Here is a 24,282-nt window from a genome sequence, read left to right on the forward strand (position 1 = left end):
CACTTAGACTTTTTAAACCGTCACTATTTTTTGGGTACTCTATGAGTATTTTTACTACCACGTATACCCTCTGAACTAAGAAAAATATTCACATATATTTTTTAAACGAAGAAAAATAAGTAACCATATGGACATCTAGACTAAAAAAAACTTAGTTAAAAGGGACGAAGATGTATATAGTAAAAAGAAGTTTAAAAAATATACGTGAAAAATGGTGATAATTTAGGAGTTCTAAATAAAATTATATTTTGTTTAAACTAATAATTATTTATAAATTTACCACGTAGGACATCCAAAACCCTAGCGGATACCGATTCAATTTGAATTGAGATCTAGATGGCCTTAACTCTTCAATCAAAACCTTTCTTCCACTCTGCTCGTTTCTTATTTGTAAAATTGATTGTCTGGTATAAGGAAATGATATCTCTGGCTTGACATGGATTGATTCATTTGGATCATAAGTTATTAATGACTAGGATTTTATATAAACTTAAGTGAGATTATGGTCAAAAGTCATGACTACATTTATAGCTTGAGTAATATTATGGCACATTTAGAGTATCCGTTATTATAATACATGAGTAATGGTATGCTTATGGGTTACAACTTATAAATATTCTATAAGCATATATTGATGGGGAATTTAATATAGTAGCTAAACATATCGACACAGAGAATATTCCATAAGTTCGACAAGCTAATTGTGCTCCTATTTTTGTATGGCCACACCGTGGGTGCTGTGAGAGAGACGCTTCTATTCTTAATAAGAGATATTATTGTATAAAAGGCGGTAGTAAGCTTACTTAGTTAGTAAAGGCTATAGTTAATAATATCAAAAATTTTATTTATAATTATTAAAATTGTAAAGTTTATTATATTTTTAGGGACCTAATTATCCTGCTAATTGGCTTACTAATTTGATAGAACTATCGATTAGCTTTTTATAACTGCGGTGTTCCTTTTTCTTTATAAAAAAAGAAGAAGATTAACGGCACGTTTCTAAATTTCAAGCTCATTCTCTTATCCTCTCTATACCCCCCCTGTAAAAATAAAAATTGCAATTCGCCCCCTCTTCCCTCCCATTGAGAAACAAAGCAATTTACAAATGAACCCCTCCTCCTTCCTCCTCTCCCTCTTTCTCCTCCTCCTCGCTGTGTGGTCGCCGCCCATCAACTCCGCCTCCCCTCCTCCGCCCTCTTGCAAGGCATGGCTCGTGCAGTCCATACCCACCGACATGCCCTACCTCTCTCGGGTCGCCGGCGTCCTCGCCACCGGTAATCTCCTTTCCTCCTCTCCGATCTCGAAAAGACCGTTTGTTGAGCGAAAATTTTTTGGATTCCGTTGGGACCAGGGGATGTGCTTCGGTGGGTGGCGGGGAACGCGACGAGGAATTTGGACATCATCGCGCAGTATTGGCAGCTCGTGGCGCAGCCCAGGAACCCAGAGTCGGGGGATTACGGCTACTCGGAGGAGGAGATGGAGAGGTTTGGAGCGGCTCAGGGGCGTAGGGTTTATGAGGAGTTGGAGGCCGCGGCCGATCGGATGGTTGATATCAGGCGAGTTTTGAGCTTGTTCCTATCTATTATGCTTTTTGGTTGGTTTCTTTGGGGTAAAAATTGCTTCTTTTTGCTTGAATTTGTTTGCCAATCTGTATAGGAGCAAATAATGTGGTAACAGTAGGGAATGGATTTGACAGAGTTAACTACTAATAGTGACAGATGTGAAGAATGTATCACACTATGTTGTTCCTTTTCTAATTGAGTTTACTAATGTTGCTTCTTGTGGGTAGTAGACCAACTTACTGAACCTTGTGAGCTTTGCTGAAGAAATCATATATGACATGGTTAAATCTTTTTTGATTTTTGAGTCAAGAATAATAGTTTCATGACATGCAAAGGCGAGCGATATAGAAGACAATCCATTTTGATCCAATAATCTTCTTGATCCCTCTGCCAGAAGATCTAATCTAGGCAGAAAAACTCTTTGCCAGAGGCTGTGCCATGCAATGGACTACTTGACCCTAAATCTTGTCTCGGCATCCTGTCGGCAAGACAGAAGTACTTGCTGGCAGCTGGCCCATTCAACACTTTAATCCTTGATTTGTATGGTCTAGTGTGATCTCTCAGGCTAAAAAACCTACATAAGAAAGACGAATCCTATTTTATAGGCATTAAATAGTATCAAAATTGATGCACTCTATCATTCTAGTAGGACTATTTGTTGGAATATTGATTCAAAAAATTAATGTTAACAGACAAGGTTTCATTTTATATGAGTAGTATTGTGTCTGACCCTCTATAAGGCAATTGACAATTGTAACTGAGAATATCAAAATTCTGCAACGACATTGTACAATCAGGAAAAAAGTAATTTAATGCCTGAAAACATGTTCATGACTACACACTTTAATTATTGTTTTGGTCCACACACTGTTAAAGAATATGCCACTCCGCACTATTATTTGTTTTGGAAGAAGATGAAAATATGAGTACGAACGTTCATTCCCTTATCCAAATTCAACAATTAATTAATTTGAAATTACGATTTTTTTTCATGAAAAGAAGTTTGGTTATCTTTTTAACTATTATCACGTCTCTCAGAATTGTGCAGCATTCTGGAGTGTATCCTGATTATGTTCAAGAGACATCTGATCTTGCTTCAGGAAGACCAAATGTGCAGAACAGGACTTTACTTTTCAGTGACTGGTGGGGATCTGGTATTGTCCATACAAAAGTTTGGATATCGGATGGTACTGATATCTATATTGGATCAGCAAATAATGACTGGAAATCTCTTACGCAGGTACTTAATTATGTGTCAAAACTGGTCATGCTTATTTATAGCTTCAATCTTGATCTGTACTTTATGATTGCTTATGCAGATTGTGTAGATAGTATCTGTGATATACCAAGTCAAGACTTGTTGCAACTGTAGTTGGAAGAGTAGATTAAATTTTAGTGGACATTTTCAAAAATATAGTATGCCAATTTTTTTATAAAATATAGCTGTATCTTTTTTTGGTCAAAGTGTTGTTATTGTTGCATTATGCTTTTCTGTTTAGAGATTAGTCTGGCATCATGACTAAATATGTCCTATTGTGCTTATAAGCTCCTATCATATGAATAATTTGATTTTTCCCAAAATTTCTCTCAGGTGAAAGAAGCTGGAATTTATCTTGTTGGTTGTCCTAGAATAGCCAAATGGTTGGGAACATATTTTAACAACTTGTGGAAGCTTTCATCACTTAATTCGAAAGCATACACGAGAACAGTTTGGGATGATCAATGGCAAGCTCTTAGAAAAGTGCCATGCTGGTCACATTTCATACCTGTTAAAGAGAGATGCAGGTATTTCTGATTAACCCCTCCATAGTACTTGTTGCCAATTGCAGCTGACTTTACCAGATAATGTCTGTTTTACATAATTTGTCATGCTGCAACAATATCATTTACTTTTTTTACCATATCTGGTATCGGCCATGATGATGAAGGCTAAAAAAATAATGGTTCTTTGGGAAACCTCTAGACGTGCTTTATGCTATATCTCTCGAAACTGGTCCTCAGCACGAGTAAAGTGGAATAACTAGGCACCTTGATAGGCAGTGTTGAACTTTTGTGAAGAAACTATGATAGATTCTTATAGAACATACACCTTTCAGATTTTCACCCTTATCGATGTGCTGCATCTCCACTGCCTAAAATATAGTAACAAGCTTACTAGAATTGAGTCGATTCAAGTTGGTGCTCAGATGTGACAGTGTATAATAAAGGGTACTTGCACCATGCTGCATGAGTGCAAGGAAAAAAGTGTAGTCTAGGAGAGGAAATTTATATTAGTAACCTGGGGGAACAGTATAAATAGTAGTCACAGTTTTTACGAGGGGGGGTCACAATAATTTTCTTACAGGAAACCAAATGAGAATTCTGAAACCTTTTAAGTTTTAAACTCACTTTTGGCATGGGGTTAGTTCACATATCCAAGCATATGTTTCTTTGTCAAAAAATTAAAACATAGTTTTCAATACAATATGGTTATCTATCATACATTTTGTGACATTTTAGATCAAACACTTTTAATAGGAAGACATCATAAATTCTAATTTCCTTTTCATTGTAATGAATAAGTTGATTCTACTTCCATTTCCTGAATCTCCAGTAGTTATTATTTGTAACATAAAGCAGTCAACTGAAATTTTGTTGCAGCATTTCACATGAAAGTCATTCCCATGATAATATTTGAAGTTTAAATGATAAAGCCCTCCATATAAGAGGATTTAACTGTTAGTTGATGTTGATTCTGTTGGAGAGAATGACTCATATTCTCAGGATTTACGGGTAAAGAGAAAGTTACCTGAAAGTCTAGAGCGCATTAATGCCACTGAGGGTAACATCCATCGTATGGTAGGCTTTGGGTTGGGTCAAAATCCTAGTATGTGAGACAAGGATTTCTTGGTTACCCTAAAGTCCTAAACCATGTACTTCTTTTCTGAGAATGGCAAAATTGACATAGGTTGAACCACGTAAAATAGTGTGCACATTTCTCTTTTGCGTGATTTTCATTTCTTCACTCTAGATCCATCAAGTTCAGATCTTCTCCCTGATTGATTAGATGTAAAGTGAATTTCTGGAATATCAAGTTCAGATCTTCTCCCAGGTCACCTCTTCCACATTCGATCGAGGTTCCCCATGTGGATGGATATCCTATACTTTCAGACCCTTTTATATTTGATATTCCATATGATACTCCAGGACGTCATATATCCACTTCAAAGAATCACTCAAGCTATCTTTCATTTGCTCCACCTGAGGTAATCATATATTAAAACTTCTTTGTAAACAAAAATGCTACAATAAATAGCACTAACTTGTGGACTTATTCTCGTTTTTCTATGTTCTACAGCTGTTATTTGGTAAGTTCCAAGCAGATGAACAAGCATGGGTGGCGACAATTAAATCCGTGCAGTTTGGAGGAACTGTCAGAATTAGTACCATGGACTGGCTTGGGCAATCACAGTATCTTAAACAAACAATCTACTGGTCATCTCTGTCAACTGCAATATCAGAGGTACTTATGTTTTGGTTTGTACATGTCATATCAGTCATCAGATGTATATTAAGTTCTTGTTGCAATTCATTATCATGAATTTTCTTTCGCTGAAAAAGAAAATTTAGGAATTTATTTATGGTTAATGAAATTTGAAAAATCTAGGGCAAAACTCTAATATAAACTATACTACCTTTAGCAAGTAAACTTGACAATGAAAGCTAAATAGTAAGCAATGCAAAAACATAAGATTTAAGTAGAAAAATCCAAACTATGATAAAAACCACTGATCATTTTCACTGGAATTAAATCAACCACTAATCAAAAGCAAGTATGAAAATCACTTCCGGATTATCCGTTGAATCCTTTAGCTATATCTAAAGTTTTCTTATTCGCTAGATCCCGCGACGAGTTGCTTCTAGTAGTTGATTGCACCAATCTCTTTGATCGTTGAGATTGAACGAACTTGTCTCCATAACCCTCGAGACAAGCGAGACAAGGAGCACAACGTTGCAACGATCAAGCAATCTTTGAACACTTAAATCCTTTATCTTCTTCATCGAAGAAGAATTTCCAACTAACTCTTTGCCAAAGCTTCAAATCACATTCTTCAAAACCACCCCACTCTTCTAGGGTTCAAAGACATAGGTTTCCAAAAATAGATGAGAAACCTAGTTTAAGTTGGGCTAGAAAAACTTAACTGCAGGAAATGTGTCGAAAGGCGCTAAGCAGAATTCTATTTGTGATGAGCCATGAAGTTGTTCAGCCTGTTAAGGCAGCTAGTCAGTCAAATATCTTCTGAACATACTTCATTCAGTATACAATACACATCAATAATTCATTCTCAATCCCATTTTGAACTGCATGCATTTTATTGTCAGTTCAGCATCTTACTGAACATCTATTAACAGGTTGTCTTCTCTAAAAATGCGACGGTCCACATATTAGTTGCTTACTGGGCACATTTTATTGAAAACACTGATCAATATCTGAAGACCCTTCTGTATTTGAACATTCTTTGTGCATCTTCCAAGTACAACCACTGTGGTGGTAAATTGAAGATCAAATATTACATGGTACCTGGATACGAGAAGACTGGAGCTGCTATCCACAATGGAAATGCTACTGGAAACATCTACCCTGGTTATACTCGAGTAAATCATGGCAAGTATGCAGTTAGTGATGTGAGGGCACACATTGGTACCAGCAATCTTATATGGGATTACTTCTACACGACTGCAGGCGTAAGCTTTGGGACGTATCATCCTGCCATTGTAGCACAGTTGCAAGAAATATTTGACGCAGATTGGAATTCACCGTATGCCGTACCAGTTAAGCCATTAAAGTCATCAGCATAGAAAGCCAACAACATTTGCTGATGTAATCATGGTGCACTTAAAAGCGATCGAAGTCATGATTAGAAGGTTTGGTTCAAACTAGATCATGAACAAGTGGAGAGAGGTGTCTCATTATTTATTGGGTTACATTACATTGAGCTGGAGTTTACATAGGAGTTCCTTGAGTTATCATGTTCAAAAATTAATCAATAAAACAGTACCAAGGACCACATATTCTATTATAAACTACCTGTCATCGATTGAGAAATTTGAATGTCTTATTATGCTTCTGAATTGTCAATCTCAGTTGGAAACATCAAATGTACTATGATGCATGTTAACATTACATTTAATTTTGCCGAATCTGGGGGCATGTGATTGTGTCCATTTGCATTCTATCACTATACAAGTATTGAGATGCGATCGTCTACCAATTGTCGGTATCTCAATCACAAAGACATTTCAAATTAAGATTGCCTATAAGTGAAAAACTGGTGCATTTAACTGCTTTGAATCTGACTACTACACTGTGCCTTGTTACCATATTGCCTCCAAAAACTACTTCACAGGGAGTTAATTTCAGTAGTTTGTGTTGTTGAAACAATCATGCAAGTGCTCGTTCAGAAACCACACTACTTGACTAAAGGGTTTCTAGAAAAGGCATTTAGAAGCACAGACAAAAGTTAAACAAGCTATAGTGAGAACTGAGAACCAAGAGAGATCTAAATTTATAGATGCTGAATTCGTTAATGTCCTCTATCTCAGTTAAATTGAGACACCATCATTTAATAGGACCACTAGACATGTTGCATCAAGTACTCAATTTAGGCCACACGACTGTTCACCTACCCCATCATACGACTATTGCATAAAACTCTAATAATGAGTATAAAATGATGAAACATATCAATGTCATGGTCCTCTTTGGAATGTGCAAAACATAAATGAGAAAAAGCCGCAGGACCGCAGGTGTTGTAATTTTCCTTTTACGTATTGGTCTATGTTCACTTGCAAGTCCACTAAGAATTAGCAAACCAACAAAGTTTAATGGCAATTCTTCCCAAAATGAACAATGTACCACACCAAAAATGGATAATGCTAGACCAAAAATATAAGATCAGTTGATGAGTAGCTCTATATGAGGTCTACAAATCTGATGGAAGAAGTGAAAGATATTTGCTTCAATTGCTCTCAAAATCATATGCTCAGATATCCAGAAACATCCTCAAAGAGAATCATAGAGGTTAATGTAACTGTCGAGTATGAATGAAGAATATGCTTCCCATTCCGTAGGATTGAGTATCTCCAAAACCTCTCATTATTCTTATTACTTTAGACAAAATACATGTGTTATATAGAAATGAACACCCTGCAGAAACAGAAACCAAAAATTCATCTTCAGGAATAACAACCTTTAATCAAGCAGGTGTATCGAGCAGACGTACAGAGCGCGGAAGCAGAAACTCGGTAAAGATAGGAAAATGAGATGATGGATAAAACCCATCAATATTATCATTTATTACTTCACAAAGTGTGGGGACCAATGAGCGCCCTCTGAAGAGGGTCCAGTCGACATGCAAATCCTGAGTTTGCCGATCCCAGCAGAGGCAAAGAGCTCTGAAAATTAATTTCAGGAACTCCATGGCACCTTGTTTGTCGCCTGCAGCACCAATGCAGTTTGTCTTTAGTTTTCTTGAATAGATTGAAATTTTGAATAGAAGATAAGTATTTTATGTCAGTGGGATTAGTTTCTGGGCGAAACCTGAGAATAATCTAACAGCAAAGACTTTTATCTCATTTAAACAACGAGAATGATGATTTTTCTGCCAAAAACAAGATTTTAGAAAAACAATGGAGAATGTGAGTTACCTTTGAATCCATGATATGTTCGTATCAGGGAGACATTTTTCCGTACCCGAGCATTTGGCCATGCATCTCTCATATCACCAACAACCCCGTGTTCCCTGTAAATAAAACTATGAGGAATCACCATCCACAAATGTAAATTCCAACATGAGGACAACATCTTCTTTTCTGGATACTAGTAGGTCGTCATATGACCAAGGGCAAGCCAGATTTCATAAGCTATCTATATTTTTCACAAGTAACAAAGCATCTTAGAAGTGTGACATTCTACAGGATAAATAAAATTGAACCCTCTAAACAAGTCCTATGTCGAAGCCCAAAAAAGGGTAGAAGATATAAAACCATATTAGATAATAGAGAAGGGCAAGAGATATTTTCATTGACAATACCACCTTAATAGCTAGGTCAATATGTTATTATTATTTGAAATATAGAAGTACTAATAGGAATGTATTAAACAGTACCTAGATCTCCCAAGTAAAAATCGCCCAGTCATAGATTCCTTTTGTGTGTTGAATCCCCCACAATAGATAACTGGCAAGTTAGGTGGCAGAGATGCTATATGTTGCCATGTGAGTAAAGCACTCCGTCTACGTGCACGAGGACTGAATTCATCGAGGTATGTGTTTACAATCTGAAAGCTGAATCCTGGTAGTTCAACCCTCTTGAGTTGAAATGTGTAAAGATCAATTAAAGTAACAAATAGCAACTCAAAATTTGAATCCTGAACAAAGAACAGCCAACAATCAAATAAATGTGCACGATAATGTTAAAGGATATCGCCCATGTAGCGATGCAGGGCACTTCGGATCCCCATGACATGCTTCCTGGAACAGAAGGAGATTCGGACAACCAAAAGGTGCCACCTTCGAGGAATTCCACCTTCAAAAAATCTAACGTTTCAGCTCATTCATATTTTCTCTGCACCTTTATAGCATGAATGTGAAACAAATTTCTTGCAGACAAAACCAGCCTCCCACACATCAACATTAAATGTACAAAGGATTATTACCTTCTCCTTCTCATAGAAGATAGTGCAGTATTCATCAGAGGTGTCTTGTGATCCTTTCCTTGAAATCCCAAATTGGTCATATCCTGGTAAACACCGGTTAGATAATAAGACACCTAGGTATTATTTGAGATGATTTAGTTCCTTTCTCAGCTGCTGCTGTTGTGAGAGTTGTCTAAAAGACTAAAAGAAAGGACTTTTCCAGATTTTCAAAGTTGGGTCAAGAGGATTATCCTATTGATGGTTTCTTTGATATCTAGTTGGACTGCAGTAATCGCTACACAGAACAGGAGGTCCACTGGGTCATCTGTCCCAGTGCATCAGTTGATGGTCCTCCATGAGTAGATAATGTATATGTCTGGGATCATTTCTTCCACTAATCGTACTTTTGCAGATTATTTTAACTTTTAAACCATTTTTAAACCTCCTTACTCCTTGATAAAGTAAAAATTGTAATGTGAACTCTTTATCAGCAAAATTTAATAAAGTTGGTAATTTCCCAATTTCCTCCCTTTATTTTTAATTATGGTGCTCTAACAATTTCGACTTGACTTCTTTTATGGCAAAAGCAGCGATATTGGTCTTTCATCAATTACTACATCGACGAATAACACAGGCATCCCCAACAAAGCAGTACCTTTGCGATGATTTCGGATGGATCTCCAACAAAATCCAAATGGGTACATCAAGAATCACAAAAATTTACCTGGTAAACACTGCTGCAGGTATTCCAACTGCCATTTCAACCCTACATCAACACCCAAACAAAACAAAAAAGAAACCCATCAAGACAAAAAAAAGCCCCTCCTTTCGATCAAATAACACCACAAAAGAAGCAAATAAAGAGGCAAAATCGCAACCCCAAACGGGTTATTCGAAGTGATCAATCCAGCGAAAGGGGAAATAAGCAAGGAGGCAATGAAATCAAACCTTGTTGGGTGCAAAGGATGGTCGGAGAGTAGTTGGTAATCACACTGACGCACATATCTTTCCTCTTCTCCCAAGAGTTAGGGCTTTCGCTTGGTTGCTCCCCTTCATGGAGATTAAAAGTCATCACTGTTACCGAAACACTCATCTCTCTTATTCCACCACCTCCCTCTTCCTCTCTCTCTCTCTCTCTCTCTCTCTCTCTCTCTCCCCTCTAAGGCTCGAACCAAAAGGAAAGGAGAGATCTTTGATCTACATGAGCTCGAGGAAAAAGGAACACAGCAAAAGAGAAGCTTCTCAGAGAGAGAGAGAGAGAGAAAAACAAAAATTTAAAACGAAAAATTTACATTTACACCAGCATTTGACGAATTTATGATCGAAACCCTATTTTTCTCGTATTTATATTTTGGCATCCATACATTTGAATTTAAAACGCAACTATTAGTGTTAATTACACCTCGCCCCCAATTTATTACCTATTTTTACGCAGACTATTTTTTTAGTTTATTTTATGTGATATTTTGATTATAATTATCTAGGCCTCCTTTGGTTTGTTAATAAGTATAATTATATCATATTGTCGTCGCACACTAATAATGTTATTTTCAAAAAAATAGAGGATTAATTCGCAAATCTTAATTTATCGTATAAATTGTTAATAAGTATAATTATTTTGATCGGATATAAAGTGAAAAATAGAAAATTTATCGTAAATATTTTTTTGATATAAAGTAGATTGATGAAATAAATATTAATGGTAAATTAGTAATTCAATATAAAACATAATTTTAATAAATAATTTATATTTTAAAATAGAATTATTGTGATGTTTAGCGGTTATTTTAAAATAAAGAGTTGTATTTTAGAATAAGAAAAAAGATTATTTATTTCTTGGGGATAGGAAGAGGAGGAGAATCATGGCCGTTGATTAGATGTAATCTGCTATGGATGGTTGTGATGGAGTGGGACCACTGATGAGGATAAGATGTACTAAATTTTGTTTTTATTTATTTGATACTCAATTATACACAGCTAAGATTACTAATGACATAGCAATCATATGTAAAATGACATTTATACCCATATTTTATCTTTCTTTGTCTAATCCACCAATAAATACTTGTATGATTTAAATCTATATATATATATATATATATATATATATATATATATATATATATAAAAGAATACTTGTAGGGATACATTTGTCCATGTAAAAGTTTTATAATCAAGTATTTAGCTTGAATAATAATTATATTTCTTTAGTGTGTTGCATAATATCTCATGTATTACCTTTCTAACCTTGTTTCTATTAAAATATCTTGCTCATTATTAAGAGCATTAGATACAACAAAAGATGTTTATAAAGCAACGTTATTTGGATGAAAAAGCCAAATAAATAGGTGGATGTAGGGGATGCTTTCTTGCCTTTTCCATTCAAAGGATATTTTAATTAAAAAAGCATTAAAATTTGATTAGATAGTAAAGTCTTAGTCCAAAGTAAATAAAATTTTACAATAATTTTAAAATCTATGTAAATTGTTTCTTTTTTTTTCCCTCTATTTTCATATGTGAGCCTAATATCAACTACTACCCACAGCCAAGAAGGTCAACAGTGTAACGGTTTGTAGCAATGCCTCGGTAGCTTTTAGTTCGAAGCAATTGTTTGGCGATGCATACAGCTTGAAGTCTAAACTAAACGGTTTAGCAGTGTCCTTGTATCTATAGAATATTAGCTATTTGTCTATTCCATATCTAGCTTTCGAACTCTTGAATGAAAAAAAAATTGTTCCTTTGCTTTAAAATAATTTAGAATTTTTTTTGACACAAATGTAGGAACCCAACGTACCTAAAATTTTAAGTTATTCGATGAACGCCCAAAATCTATATAAACTATTTTATTTATTTTTCTTTATTTTTAATAATGAAATTAAATTCTTATGTGTGATATTCAACATAAAATGATGAGAACTTTAAAACCAACGTCTTAGATTTAAATTTCTCTACTCTCAATATATTATAGACAAGGTGTCATTTGGTTTGAGTTCAAAGTTAGTCCCAAAATTTGGTCAGAAACTTTAAAATGCAGAAACCTTAAGAATATTTAGTAATTAAACACTTCTTTTTTCTTAGTCAAAGTTCAAGAGTGTCAGAGGAGTGAAAAAAATATAAATAAGTTTAAATTTAATTTTTCTCAAATTATAATTTTAATCCTAAAATAACTTACCTTTATGGTTTACAAATTTAATATTAATATTTTGATACTATTCTACATACTAATTTTCTTTAAAAATAAATATTTTTATTTTTTTATATATTATATTAAACTAACAATGGCATCCCTTAAATCTTCTTCTATATATTCTTAATTTTTCTTCAAAAAAGTTTCACAATTTATTAAGTTTACAAAAATTTATAAGCTAGGTGCAGAGTTACGAGCTTCTAAGTCTGCAAGCGGTTATAAGCCCACAATAACTTATATTTTTTTAATGAAATTTGCGATACCGATGACTTGAAAAAATTATTGTAGTCTAATATGCTTATTTTATAAACTCGAGAAAATAGTAGCCTTACCTTAATAAAAAAATATAACCTTACTTTATAATAGAATTGCATACTTACAAGCTAAACCCAAAACCTTAAAAATTGAAAAAAAGAAAGAGAGAAATAGTAACCTTGTAGTAAGGTTGCAAGCCTCTTTAACATTTGTGGTTTATTACTTTTACTTTTTCATATCACATCAAACATAATAACAACACTTATAATTTAGTTCATAATTAAATAATATATTTTCTTAGCCTAAAAAGAAAGATAAACTAGCTAAGTTTAGAGTTTAGATTCAAATCAAACATAGCTAGAAAATTAAGAAAGCATAAGATTTGCCCATGCTATTCAGCAAGCAATCAGGAAAAAGAAAAGAACCATTTATTCTCCCAACATAACTGGTATAATAAAATACCTTCCCCATTCTTTAGCTTCCTTGGTGCTCAAACAGGTGCATATTTAGTTACCCTTTATTTTTCTCCAATCTTTAATCTCAAAGGTAGAAGATGATCTCATATTACATAAAACATCTTTTTTTTTTTTTTATCTTTACTTCGTTTGCTTTGAGTTTAGGGAGGACTCTTCCGGAACTGGTTCAGAGACTCCTAAATTAATTCAGTGATTAATTATAGCAATTTCCAATCTTCTAATCCACTCATTCCTCCAATTTATGTGATCACATAATTAGGTGAAATTAGCATTCATACTTCATACACTTGGTAGTAGTAGTAGTAGTAGTAGTAATATGCAGTAGTATTTTGCATCTAGAAGCCAATTGGAAAAGAGGAGCTCCTCGGGAAGCGCGTTTCCTTTGTAGGAATCTGTGACACCGTTTAAACGCTTCTAACGGCTATTTCTACACCCAGTGGCACATCCGTAATAATACGAAACAACGAGGGCTTTGAAGAATTTAAAGGCAAAGTACGAGGGAAGGTAATACCGGCTATAGCCAGTAGTTTACCTGCTCTCACCGGTATTATCCGGGAGCTCTTGTTAAGTACTCCACCCACCAGAGGCCACACCAGTACATCACCACCGAAGCCTTTCTTTCGCTATTTTTTTTTTTCTTTTCTCTCTCGTAGAAACGGTAATCGAGTGTCTCCTCCCGTTTCCCTTCTCGCTCCGCTTTTCGCCGCCGGCTTCGGACCTCGCCGAGCTAGTTCTAGGGTTTTTGTTGCTTGGATCCGGGAGGAGATCCTGAAGCTATGGATGGTTTTTGCAGTGAGCGCTCGGCGGAGTCGGTTTTCTTCGAGGTTTTTGGCTTCGATTCTTCAGTCCAACACGAAATTTGAGATGGTTCTGGAGATTCTTTTGGCTGTTTATTAGACGGCATTTAGTGGATTTTGAATGGAACCCTAGTTCGGCTCAATGACGGCATTCTCGTCGACTTCTTGCGGTTTCTAGGGTTTCTTGCTGAGCTGATTAATGAGGATTATTTGCGCCGAAGTTTGGATTTTGCTCGCAAAATTGGATTTTTACTAGTTTAGAGTTGAACTTGGGAGGTGAGGAGCTGAGATCTGTGGATTTGTCTGGAGTTTTGCTGCGATGTCAGGGCCGCCGAGGGTGCGATCGATGAATGTAGCTGAAGCCGACGCCGAGGGGAGGCCGGTGCTGGTGCCGGCCGGGAACAAGGCCAGCTTGGGGCCTCCGGCTCGGAAGCCGGCTTCGAAGCCTCTGAGGAAGGCGGTGGAGAGGCTGGAGGTTGTAACTTCTAAGGAGAAGGAGGACTCCAAGAGCCCTGCTAAAGATTTCTCTCCAATAGTGTCGCCTCTTAGTGCTCCCACAGTGTTGAGGAAGCACGACTTTTTGCTGCATTCGAACCTGTCTCTCAATGCTTCTTGCTCATCGGAAGCGTCCACCGATTCTTTCTGTAGCCGCGCATCCACGGGAAGGATTGGTAGGGCTAGCTTGATGAGCCGGCCGAGGCAGAGTGCTAGGAAGCGAGAGAAGACTGTGGCGAAAGCCGAAAGAGTTGTTCTAGATGGAATCCAGATGCCTCCGCCAGATCTTGTTGAGGGGAAGAGGAAATGTTCGTGGGTGACACCGAATACGGGTGAGTTTATCTTAATCAACCTGTTCCTGTTTTCTGAAAGAATATATTTTTTTAAGTCCAGTTATATTTGCTTTTTTTTCCTTTTTTTCAAAGAGAATGTTTACAAAAAAATTTCTTTGGTAGTATTTTCTTTGCAATATATGCTGAAGTAGAACTTTATCACTTACGTGTAATATCAATTTATTTGTGATCTTTGCCTGTTTTAAAATCAGAGGTGAATAAAAACACAAAGATTCTTGTAATGTTTAAAACCACGCCTGGGATAGCAGGAGAATAGTTGAGTTTGAGGAACATAGTGGGAGTAGTAGTTACAGATCCTTACACTTTCTGTCCCATGCTGTTGGGTCTGAATCAATCTTGGTTCTAACCTTTTCCCCTTTCAATGGTATGGTGTCTTAACCATTGATCGCTGAGAAATGAGAATGACTGATTTAAACTTGCTTGTGATATTCTCATATTTATGACTCTATCAACTCAGTCTAATACATTGAGGAATTGCATATCAAACCTTTTCCTGTCTCTATATGCCAATCATGTTTCGTTCACATTACCCTTGCTTTAGCAGCTTGCTCAAATTGTTTTATGTGCTTTATCACCCTGCTATTTAAATGACAGTTCCTTTGGATTCAAATTATTCCTAATTAGCATATTGTTTGTTCTGCTTTTTAGCTATTATTTAACTCAAACTAATGTTATGGCTTCATCTTAGAGGCTAGTTTTTGTATTCAAACTTTTTCATGATACATCATTGTAAGTTCTTAACATGCAAAATCCATCTTAACAATCCCGTCTTTCCTAGAGTCAATAATTCACTTACCTTATTATTGTCTTTAAAACTCATTATTCATTAGAAATCTTAGACTAATTATAGTGGAAATCTGTAGTCTTTTGTCTTGGCTTGTCTGAACTTATAATGACTCCTTTTTACTGCCTGTAACCTTACCTTGCTTGGAGCTATTTCTGCAGGAATTCTCCTTAGTATCTCACTGTTGGTTTTCCCCTAGTAAGCTAAGCAACAGGGTAAGCCCTCCTTTAAAATACCTAAAGCCAGGTTTGGTTCAAACCTTCACAGTTTTACCACCTAGAGAATGATTAAACATGGTTAACTATTAGCTTCCACCAATGTCACCTCTTCATGATCTATGAGAACTTCATGTTCAGACATAAGCCTTTTGCCCCTCAGCCTTTCCTGCCTCTTGCCTACATGTCCCTTTGTCATGGAATTAGCTACTTTTGCACTGACTTGATTTCACACCTTATCTTCCAAAATACTTTACTTTTTTTTGGCTTCCCTCTTGCTACATATTCCTTCATGTTTGAGCTGGCAACATTATCAACTATTTTACTTGCTAGATTGTTCTTTGCTTTCAATAACTTGTCTAAACAGTTTGTCACAAACTGATTTGTTAAGCCATAGACCACATTGTAGGGTTCAGCATGGATAACATGCTCTTTAAAGTGTACTATTGTGGAAGGCCAATTGTGTTCCTACATGAAGTTAACTTGCTATAAGATTAGTTCTTGTGTCATACACCTAGGGCTGAACGTTGGTTTCATGTGACATCCCTTGGAACTATGCAAAATTTACTGTTATGTCTGCCCCCAGTACCCTTCTATTGAACGTGTATTGGTTCAGCTACATGTATATTTCTGTGTCATCACTCTCTGAGGACATACCTGTTCAGTATGATGGCCCATCTTCTCATATCCTTGGTGTTTTTAGGTCTTGTGCAATATTATTGAACACTATTAGTGTGATAGTTTATGTCTAGAAGTCCAGTGAATACATAATTGTTTGATGTTTTATGTCCATGAAAGTGCATGAATTTTGATCGTTCTTCTTTTTCGTGAACTTGGACTGTCCCATATGTTTGTAACTTGGTGGAAAGTGATTAAGTAATGACAACATAAAGTGAGCTTAATTAGGAAAGTCTGAAACAGCCTTCAGGAAAATGTGCAGATATCTGTTTATCAAGATACCACTTATATATAAGCCTAGAAGTGGAGCACGGCGTGCTAATCTGCGCATATTCCATATTTTAAGTTGAACTATCTTCCTACTTGGTAACAAAGGAGAAAAGGCCATTTCTTTTGTTGGAGTTATCAATGATACCTTCTATTCATAGTCTACCAAATTGTTTTATGTAATCAACTTTCTTTTATGTTATTATTCAATTAAAAACAACTAGTTTCATTTTGCAATTTCCAATTTCTTGAACAGATCCTTGTTATGCTACTTTCCATGACGAAGAATGGGGAGTTCCAGTCCATGATGATAAGTATGCAACCCCAACTTCCACTCATTTGTAAAGGAGTTATTCTTTGTTTGAGGACTACAAACTTATCAGGTTTTAATATTTCTGATAATATGGACCCTGCAGGAAACTGTTTGAGCTACTCGTATTTTCAGGTGCATTGGCTGAACTTACATGGCCGACCATCCTCAGCAAAAGGAACATTTTCAGGTACTGCTTTCTGCTGGAAAAATGTTTCCTGTACTTTTATTGACTGATAATTGTCTCTATTGTGTTGTTTCAGAGAAGTTTTCATGGATTTTGACCCTGTTGCCGTCTCCAAATTGAACGAGAAAAAGACTGTTGCACCAGGAAGCACTGCGAGCTCCCTCTTGTCAGAGCCAAAGCTGCGAGCGGTCATTGAAAATGCGCGCCAGATACTTAAGGTTGATTGCCATTAAATTCTTGGTTTTTATACCCTAAATGAAGACGTCAGCCTAATGTGATTCTCTTTGTTACCCTGGATATTTATGCATCTCGGAGTCTCCCATAATGGCATCAAATGCAGAACCTAACTTCAAAATTTTTGAGACTTACTAGTGTCTGACTGACCATTATTTGTTCTAATCTGAGCTCTGTACCTGATTATACTGTACAAAAGATTGTGATCCTACTGTTATGGTAGTTACTTTAACTTTCACCCTCTGATGCAGATCATGGACGAGTTTGGATCATTTGACAGATACTGCTGGAGCTTCGTAAATCACAAGCCCATCATCAGCAGATTCCGCTACCAACGCCAGGTCCCTGTGAAGACCTCAAAGGCAGATTTAATTAGCAAAGACCTGGTCCGAAGGGGTTTCCGCAGCGTGGGGCCGACTGTTGTGTACTCATTCATGCAGGTTGCAGGACTGACAAATGATCACCTCATCAGTTGCTTCCGCTTTGAGGAGTGCACCGCAGCTGCATCACGAGGCCCAGATGAAGCAGATGCGGTCAAGGCTAACGAGAACTCCAAGATGGAAGGACCAACAAACAATGGCCCAGGGGAAGTTCTAGGCATTGATGTGGGGCTATTGAGAGCAGTAGATGTGCTGAACATTTCATAACTGTTGTTAGCTACTTGGGGTGCAATTATTCTAAATATCTGTACACCACACATACTGGTTGTGCATGGTTACCCTCTGAGAAAGGGAAGGTGGGAAGGCTGTGTGTATAAAAATACTTTCAAATCTATGCAGCTTGATTTGTAGATTTACTCCATGGTATATAAACTGTAGAGTGTGGAAAGGACTGTCAATACTTGCTCACTTGTTGGTAGAGCAACTGGGAGGCATTTTATACAACTACTACCTGTTTGGGACAGGTACTTTGGCATTGGATTCCCCATCAGTGGTGGCAAGAGACTCCTTGAAAGTGGTGGGCCGCAAATAGTTGCTTTCAGATAATTGTGAACTATTTAGGGCAGATACCTTTTACATGCATTTCTTTCCATTAGAAATGTACGATAAGGCTACAGTCTTTATCATACTGTGATATTTCTTTGGATTATGTAGTGAAGATTTCATATGATCATACTGTTTAGATCTGAGATGATCAGTTCATTAATTTATATGAGCATGGGATTGGCTAAATGATTAGTAAGCAGTATATAATCTTTAGGCCTCTTTATGTTCTACTGTCTTTACTAACTACTAAGTGATCAACTCATACACTATTGAAGGTGATGAATCCAAGCTGTACTTTGTTGGAGTATAGAATTCAAGAATCATCAACCAAAGACTGGAGGTTGTGATCTGCCATCCTATAGCTAGTGTTTTTTTTTCTTTCTTTCTTTTGTGTGTGTGTGGGGGGGGGGGTTTACATGGAATATCTGCAACGTGTGTTAATTCCAATATTTTTTTTTTTTTTTGTGAGCCATTTTCATTTGTATTTGCTTCTCTTCCAAATTATGATATGCTCCATTGGGTCACTCTGTAAGGAATTTTTTTTTATAAGAAACTAATTGATAATAATGGATCACAGTATTGTAATTTGCAAGTGGAAAACATTTATATATTGCATCTATACAGGATGGAGTGAGCCATTTGCAGTCATAGACTAACAGAGGGAATAGGATTAAACCTACAATGATATCATCAATGGAAGAAACAACATTTGATTAGCTGCAATTAGTATTTTATATATGTTGCTCAAGAGAAAAAAAGGTAAAAGTTATACATTAGTCCCTCAGTCCCTCCATTCTAAGATTGTCCAATTAATACTAGTTAACATCTCTTACCCACATCTAATGGCCATATAAGTCCAACTATGATTTCTTCTGCAATAACCTTCCAAGAAGTTCTCAGTTTCCTGATAACTTTACCATATCTCAAATACTGTGACCCTTTACCTCAAATTGCATTGAGAAAAATATCACAAATTTCAAGCTGATCCTTATAAGATAAAAGAAAGGTTCTAAAAGAAGATACAGTTAACAAGATCATTTCTCCTCATAGTTAATCATCTAATCAATGGAAAACTCTATCCGGATTTAGGGGTGTAATCGAGCCGAGCTAAAGGATCAAGCTTGAATTGATTAATTTCATTCCAGCCTATTTCGAGCTCAAGCCTATTTTGAGCAACTTGATAAGTAAATTCAGACCTATTTTAAATCTAGTCTAAATGAGGCTCAAACCAAGATTTAATTGAATCTCAAGTTATCTACACTTTGTAAGATTTAATTTAATCATATATATATATATATATATATATATTTATGTTTATATTTAAATTGAGAATAAGTCAAACCTAATCGAGCCATCCTGTGCTCAAGCTCAACTGAAAAATAAATTTGAGCCTTATTCAATTGACCAAGCTTGGTTCACTTCAAATACGAGCCGAGTTTGATCAAGCATTATCGAGCCGAGCTCAAACTGGCTTGATTATTTTGACAGTCCTATCTTGGATCTAATATTTATTACAACTTTTCTGATCACAATATTTCAATTGCTTAACAATTAAAGATGCTTGAAAGGTCAGTATGATGAGGAGAGGGGAATATTTTGGAATGAAACCACCTATGAGGCTTAAGGAACTCGTAAACCAACAGCACATATCTCAAAAGACATCACCCTTAACAAAGATGCATCTTAAATTTATCTCTAATAGTTACAGTACAAGGCTGAAGAAAATAGTCAGTATAAAGCTGAAGGAAATAATGTCATTGCAAGAGAAATGATAGCCTTCTGAAGATAATTCATTACTTATAAAAGTCAGCTTACTCCATAACATTTTAAGAAAGGGAGATGATTGAAACTAAGAAGCATTTCTTGAAAAATCCTAAAATGCGTCTACGTGCTTATTTTTGCAAAGCCCTTGGTAGTTGGTACTAGGAAGTATCTTTTGAACTGCTAGATGTTTATTCACTTAGGACAAAGCCATTCAATATAAATCTTCAATATCTCTCAATCATAAAATTTACAATTTGATTATAAACATATTAATAATACCTTTACTCAATTTTATTACTAGTTCCCTTGAGATGAACATGAGCTTCAAGCATTTCAGGATCAACCCAGAATCTGAGAAAACTTATTGCAATTCTTTTGTATGGTAAAATACTAGATTTCATCATATAATTCATTTCAGGAAGAACCGAAAGATCAATCAAGACGATGAAGAAGATACTCAACTTGAACTTGTTTCGTCAAAGGCATAACCCACTCATCATATAGGCGCGAAACAACTGAAGGGTCAACTTTATATTTTGCCTCACCATCAGATGCATCCACACTGGTACCCTTGTCCTCTAAAGTCACATTTTGCCCAAAAGATCTGGTCTTCTTCTCCACCCTCCTTTTGACCATCGCTTCAACAGCCTCAAATGTAAGCAATTTCATCAAAGCATCCGTGTCCTGCATTGAGCAGGAAGATAAAGCAAGTTGAGGACTTACTCCTTCTAAATGCTAAAAAGCTTGACAAATCATAAACCAGAGAATCTTAGTTCTGAAATTGAGATGAGAAATATTGAAATATTAAAATCATCAAAATATGGAAAACTAGAGTTGCTCGAGTTGTTTACCATGATAGCAAAAAGTTAAAATTACTGATGGCATAATTAGAAAAAAGCATAGTAGGCTAACCTTAGCATGTATTGCTGGAGTATAATCTTCTGGAGCATCAGTGAATTTCACTTCTGCCACATACTTACCGTAATGAATTCTTCTAGAGAGAGCCTACAAGAATAGAACTCAATTTCTAATCAGGACAGCAGTGATAATGACTACAAAATAGTCCATCAACTAGCAATCTGCAGACTGCAATATCTAGCTTATTCTGAGATTTTTTTAGTATCTTTATTTTCAAGGATTTTGAAACTCTCATACAATGTTTTATGAACTGATTAACATGCACTACTTTTTAACGCAAGAGATAGTCAACAATGCTTTTGTAAGAAAAACAACTGAAGTCTAGCAGCTTCATCCAAGTACTTGTATTATATAGAATTAAGCATAGAATTTACCTGCAAACACACAAGATCTGAAGCAACTGTAGCAGCATAGTTACCATCATCACCTTTTGCAGCGAATAATGGAAGCAAGTCATTGAAATACATATTCCATATAGCTTCATTCACACTAACAGATGCAGATGCAGGGTGTAAGACCTAGAGGAGCACAATATAAGCGTATGTTATATTATGACTGCATAAATATGAAAATCGAATGTTGGATACTCACTTGTGGGTAGTTATAGGGAAGAATGACAGGGAAAGAAAGGTCCTCAGGGAAGAAAGGAACCTCTTCTGGTTTTTGATATAGTCCAGCCTGAGACATGAAAATTTAGATTTACTTCTTCTGGATTAAGCACCATTTTAGTCGAGGAACAAAATTAAGCCGGCTCAAACCAAGTCCAATAAGTTACCATTAGAAATAAAGAGTATATCTATACAAATTTCAACTGAAAGAAGAAATATATTGCAGCATTGTTATATAATGGCGTAGTCCCTAATTTTTATTTTTTCCCTTGGAATTCAAACACAAACCAGAAAGACGGAGAAGACCCAAATGAGGAAAGGGTCCAAAAAGCCAGAAAAGAGAAGAAAGCTCTCACCTTAGCTAGCAGAGCCTCGGCTTCTCTAACATAAAGCTCGACAAGCGAGCGGTGTCCGCCATGCGGAGTAGAGCCCAAGAAGGAGGGGTCGTAAGCCGGAGCGTTGTAAGGGAATTTGGCCCTCTCGATGAGGCTAAACACGATCGAATCCTCTTGCCGGATGAGAGCATCTCTCACGCATCCCAGAGTTAGTCCAGCACTGGAAGCACTACGAGAAGAGGAGAGAGAAGAAACCGTGAGAAGCAGTACAAGGAGGGGAGAAGAAGGCGCAGCCATGCGAGAGGAAGAGGAGAGAGAGGAGAGAGGATTACTTGGTGGAAGACATTGGTGGTCGTCGTCGTTGGAGAAGAAGGGATTTGGGAAAGTGGGGAGGGATTTTGTTTTCTAGTCCTGTCTGTTTGAAAAGGGAGGCACAGACTCGCGGAAAAGAGAGAGAAACAACTGCACGAAGTTGCCACAATCGGATACCTGGCGCCATCTTATTGGCTGCCTGGAGCCTAGTACGACTGCATCAAATTTCCCGCAGCGAGTGATGCAGAGGATCCGCCGCGTGTGGATTTTTATTGCCTTAGAGGAGAAGTTTCCGACCAGACAAAGAAATGGAAAGAAGAAGATGCTAAATCCGATGACAAGGAAGAGACTGAGTTGACTCCTGCTTCAATGTTTGACTTGGAAATAGACATTATAAATTATTTTTTTGGTAGAAAAAATTAGGTTCTTTTTTAGTGAAATTATTAATTTTAATGCATATTTCAAATAAGTCACTTCTGATTTACTGACCGGTCATTGGTTTTCAAACACATATAATTTCGTATTTAAGTTTCAAATAATTTAGACTTAGAAAATATAATTAGAGGAAAATTTAAAATAGTTTAAAACTTCATATCTCATATATCATATTATTGACAATATATGTAACCATTGAGAATTATATAAATTAACTGCAATCTAAAAAAAAAATACAAACTAGGAACTAAAAAATATAATCAATCCATAAAAATACAAGCATTTATATAACTGTGAAAAATTTTAAAAAATATATAAATGTTCAAATAACTGCGAGTTATATAATAAAATTTATAAAAATCAAACTCGCAAAAGTATTAGTGTAGAGTAACATACATTAACTAGTAATTACAAATTATGTTTAATAATTGTGAACTATTAAATTAATAACTGTAAAAATTATCAACTAACTGCCAAATATAAATGTGCAAATTATGAAACCTATAAACTAGCTATTAATTAAAATAATATAGAATTTTTTAATTAATATCTATGAACTACAAGAGTAATAATTGTGAAAAGTAACAATTACTAACTATAAGAGTAATCACTTCTAATATATTAAGTAGTTATTGTATTTTTTTTTCTATAGCTTAAGGAAGAACAAGAATTTATTTTAATTAATATAGAGTACTTGCATAATTAATTGGTTGTTCTCTTTTGCTCAAGGTTGGAAAATAAGAGAAATTTATATTATTATAAAATATTATCAAGTCTAATTGAACTGTAAAATATATTTAATATAGTTAATAAATAATTTTACAGTCAATTAGACTTGCTAATATTTTACATTCAATTAGACTTGCTAATGTTTACATTCAATTACCCTTGTTATCAATTGGTTGTTCTCTCTCTTTTTTTCATATGAACTGAGAGCAAAGTTAGAAAGAATATAATAAAAAATTATCATGGAATAACGACTTAAACAAGGACTTGTTTTGCAACAATACTTTAAAAAATTTAATAGTATCTATACTCATGAGTATAACTAAAATAAGACTCTTAAATTTTTTTATTAAATTTAACCGAACATCATGACTATTTTTATTATCTAGCGATATTATCTTAAAAGTCGGTATGTCTTGTCTAACAAATATGATGAAAATATTTTGATCATTTTAGTACTGTTTGATTAAGTTTAATAAAAATATTAACCATAAGTATATGAATTAGTTTTAAAAATTTTAAAGTAGAGCAGTTAAATAATTTTGAACAGAACTACATTGTATTTAACCCTATTCTAAAAGCATTTGGACTGTAGTCTTGAGGTAGACAAATTACTTGAGGGGATGTACATGTCCTCGCATACATCCAACTCATCCTTGCATTCATATCTTTGTCATTGTACTACTACCATCTCATGCCATTTCCTATGATGCCACTCATCTT

General features: G+C 35.6%; 4 protein-coding genes across 6 annotated transcripts; 2 read left to right on the top strand and 2 right to left on the bottom strand.

Annotated features, from left to right (window-relative positions):
• The first annotated feature begins 1,037 nt into the window (after positions 1-1,037).
• Positions 1,038-6,726, top strand: LOC140794511 (uncharacterized). Of its 2 annotated transcripts, none has more exons than XM_073146600.1 (7): positions 1,038-1,274; positions 1,352-1,556; positions 2,601-2,802; positions 3,154-3,347; positions 4,609-4,807; positions 4,900-5,064; positions 5,955-6,726. In XM_073146600.1, the coding sequence occupies exons 1-7, from the start codon at positions 1,106-1,108 to the stop codon at positions 6,399-6,401; spliced, it is 1,581 nt and encodes a 526-aa protein (XP_073002701.1). In that variant the 5' UTR covers positions 1,038-1,105; the 3' UTR covers positions 6,402-6,726. The 2 variants fall into 2 exon arrangements, with proteins under 2 accessions (XP_073002701.1, XP_073002702.1); XM_073146601.1 differs by having other exon boundaries at positions 1,042-1,274; positions 4,654-4,807.
• A 956-nt stretch (positions 6,727-7,682) lies between these two features.
• LOC140793747 (probable RNA exonuclease C9B6.11c) lies at positions 7,683-10,622 on the bottom strand. Its single transcript, XM_073145424.1, has 7 exons — positions 10,186-10,622; positions 9,962-10,003; positions 9,259-9,341; positions 9,027-9,128; positions 8,711-8,925; positions 8,250-8,344; positions 7,683-8,040 (listed from the first exon to the last, which is right to left on the bottom strand). The coding sequence occupies exons 1-7, from the start codon at positions 10,328-10,330 to the stop codon at positions 7,799-7,801; spliced, it is 924 nt and encodes a 307-aa protein (XP_073001525.1). The 5' UTR covers positions 10,331-10,622; the 3' UTR covers positions 7,683-7,798.
• A 3,127-nt stretch (positions 10,623-13,749) lies between these two features.
• On the top strand, positions 13,750-18,271 carry LOC140793691 (uncharacterized). Its single transcript, XM_073145338.1, has 5 exons — positions 13,750-14,779; positions 17,001-17,058; positions 17,161-17,244; positions 17,318-17,459; positions 17,727-18,271. Exons 1-5 carry the CDS (start codon positions 14,272-14,274, stop codon positions 18,120-18,122), a joined length of 1,188 nt encoding a protein of 395 aa, XP_073001439.1. The 5' UTR covers positions 13,750-14,271; the 3' UTR covers positions 18,123-18,271.
• Positions 18,272-20,395: 2,124 nt separating this feature from the next.
• LOC140793692 (chorismate mutase 2, cytosolic-like) lies at positions 20,396-22,567 on the bottom strand. 2 transcript variants are annotated; one of them, XM_073145339.1, is made up of 6 exons: positions 22,419-22,567; positions 22,108-22,315; positions 21,735-21,821; positions 21,518-21,661; positions 21,138-21,230; positions 20,396-20,909 (listed from the first exon to the last, which is right to left on the bottom strand). In XM_073145339.1, the coding sequence occupies exons 1-6, from the start codon at positions 22,430-22,432 to the stop codon at positions 20,658-20,660; spliced, it is 798 nt and encodes a 265-aa protein (XP_073001440.1). In that variant the 5' UTR covers positions 22,433-22,567; the 3' UTR covers positions 20,396-20,657. The 2 variants fall into 2 exon arrangements, with proteins under 2 accessions (XP_073001440.1, XP_073001441.1); XM_073145340.1 differs by lacking the exon at positions 22,419-22,567 and having other exon boundaries at positions 22,108-22,412.
• Between the last annotated feature and the right edge of the window lie 1,715 nt (positions 22,568-24,282).

The sequence above is a fragment of the Typha latifolia genome, chromosome 8 (genome assembly GCF_019914945.1).
Source record: "Typha latifolia isolate L0001 chromosome 8, TyphaL0001v2, whole genome shotgun sequence".
NCBI classification, from domain to species: Eukaryota; Viridiplantae; Streptophyta; class Magnoliopsida; order Poales; family Typhaceae; genus Typha; species Typha latifolia.

Coding starts and splice junctions, on each gene's coding strand:
- LOC140794511 (XM_073146600.1), top strand. CDS start 1,106: ATGAACCCCTCCTCCTTCCTCCTCTCCCTCTTTCTCCTCCTCCTCGCT. Junction 1,557..2,600: donor GATCGGATGGTTGATATCAG/GCGAGTTTTGAG, acceptor CACGTCTCTCAG/AATTGTGCAGCATTCTGGAG. Junction 5,065..5,954: donor TGTCAACTGCAATATCAGAG/GTACTTATGTTT, acceptor ATCTATTAACAG/GTTGTCTTCTCTAAAAATGC.
- LOC140793747 (XM_073145424.1), bottom strand. CDS start 10,330: ATGAGTGTTTCGGTAACAGTGATGACTTTTAATCTCCATGAAGGGGAG. Junction 8,926..9,026: donor CCTGCATCGCTACATGGGCG/ATATCCTTTAAC, acceptor ATTGATCTTTAC/ACATTTCAACTCAAGAGGGT. Junction 8,041..8,249: donor AACATATCATGGATTCAAAG/GTAACTCACATT, acceptor TTGGTGCTGCAG/GCGACAAACAAGGTGCCATG.
- LOC140793691 (XM_073145338.1), top strand. CDS start 14,272: ATGTCAGGGCCGCCGAGGGTGCGATCGATGAATGTAGCTGAAGCCGAC. Junction 14,780..17,000: donor GTGGGTGACACCGAATACGG/GTGAGTTTATCT, acceptor TTTCTTGAACAG/ATCCTTGTTATGCTACTTTC. Junction 17,460..17,726: donor ATGCGCGCCAGATACTTAAG/GTTGATTGCCAT, acceptor CCTCTGATGCAG/ATCATGGACGAGTTTGGATC.
- LOC140793692 (XM_073145340.1), bottom strand. CDS start 22,383: ATGGCTGCGCCTTCTTCTCCCCTCCTTGTACTGCTTCTCACGGTTTCT. Junction 21,662..21,734: donor TTCCCTATAACTACCCACAA/GTGAGTATCCAA, acceptor GTGCTCCTCTAG/GTCTTACACCCTGCATCTGC. Junction 21,231..21,517: donor CAGATCTTGTGTGTTTGCAG/GTAAATTCTATG, acceptor CTATTCTTGTAG/GCTCTCTCTAGAAGAATTCA.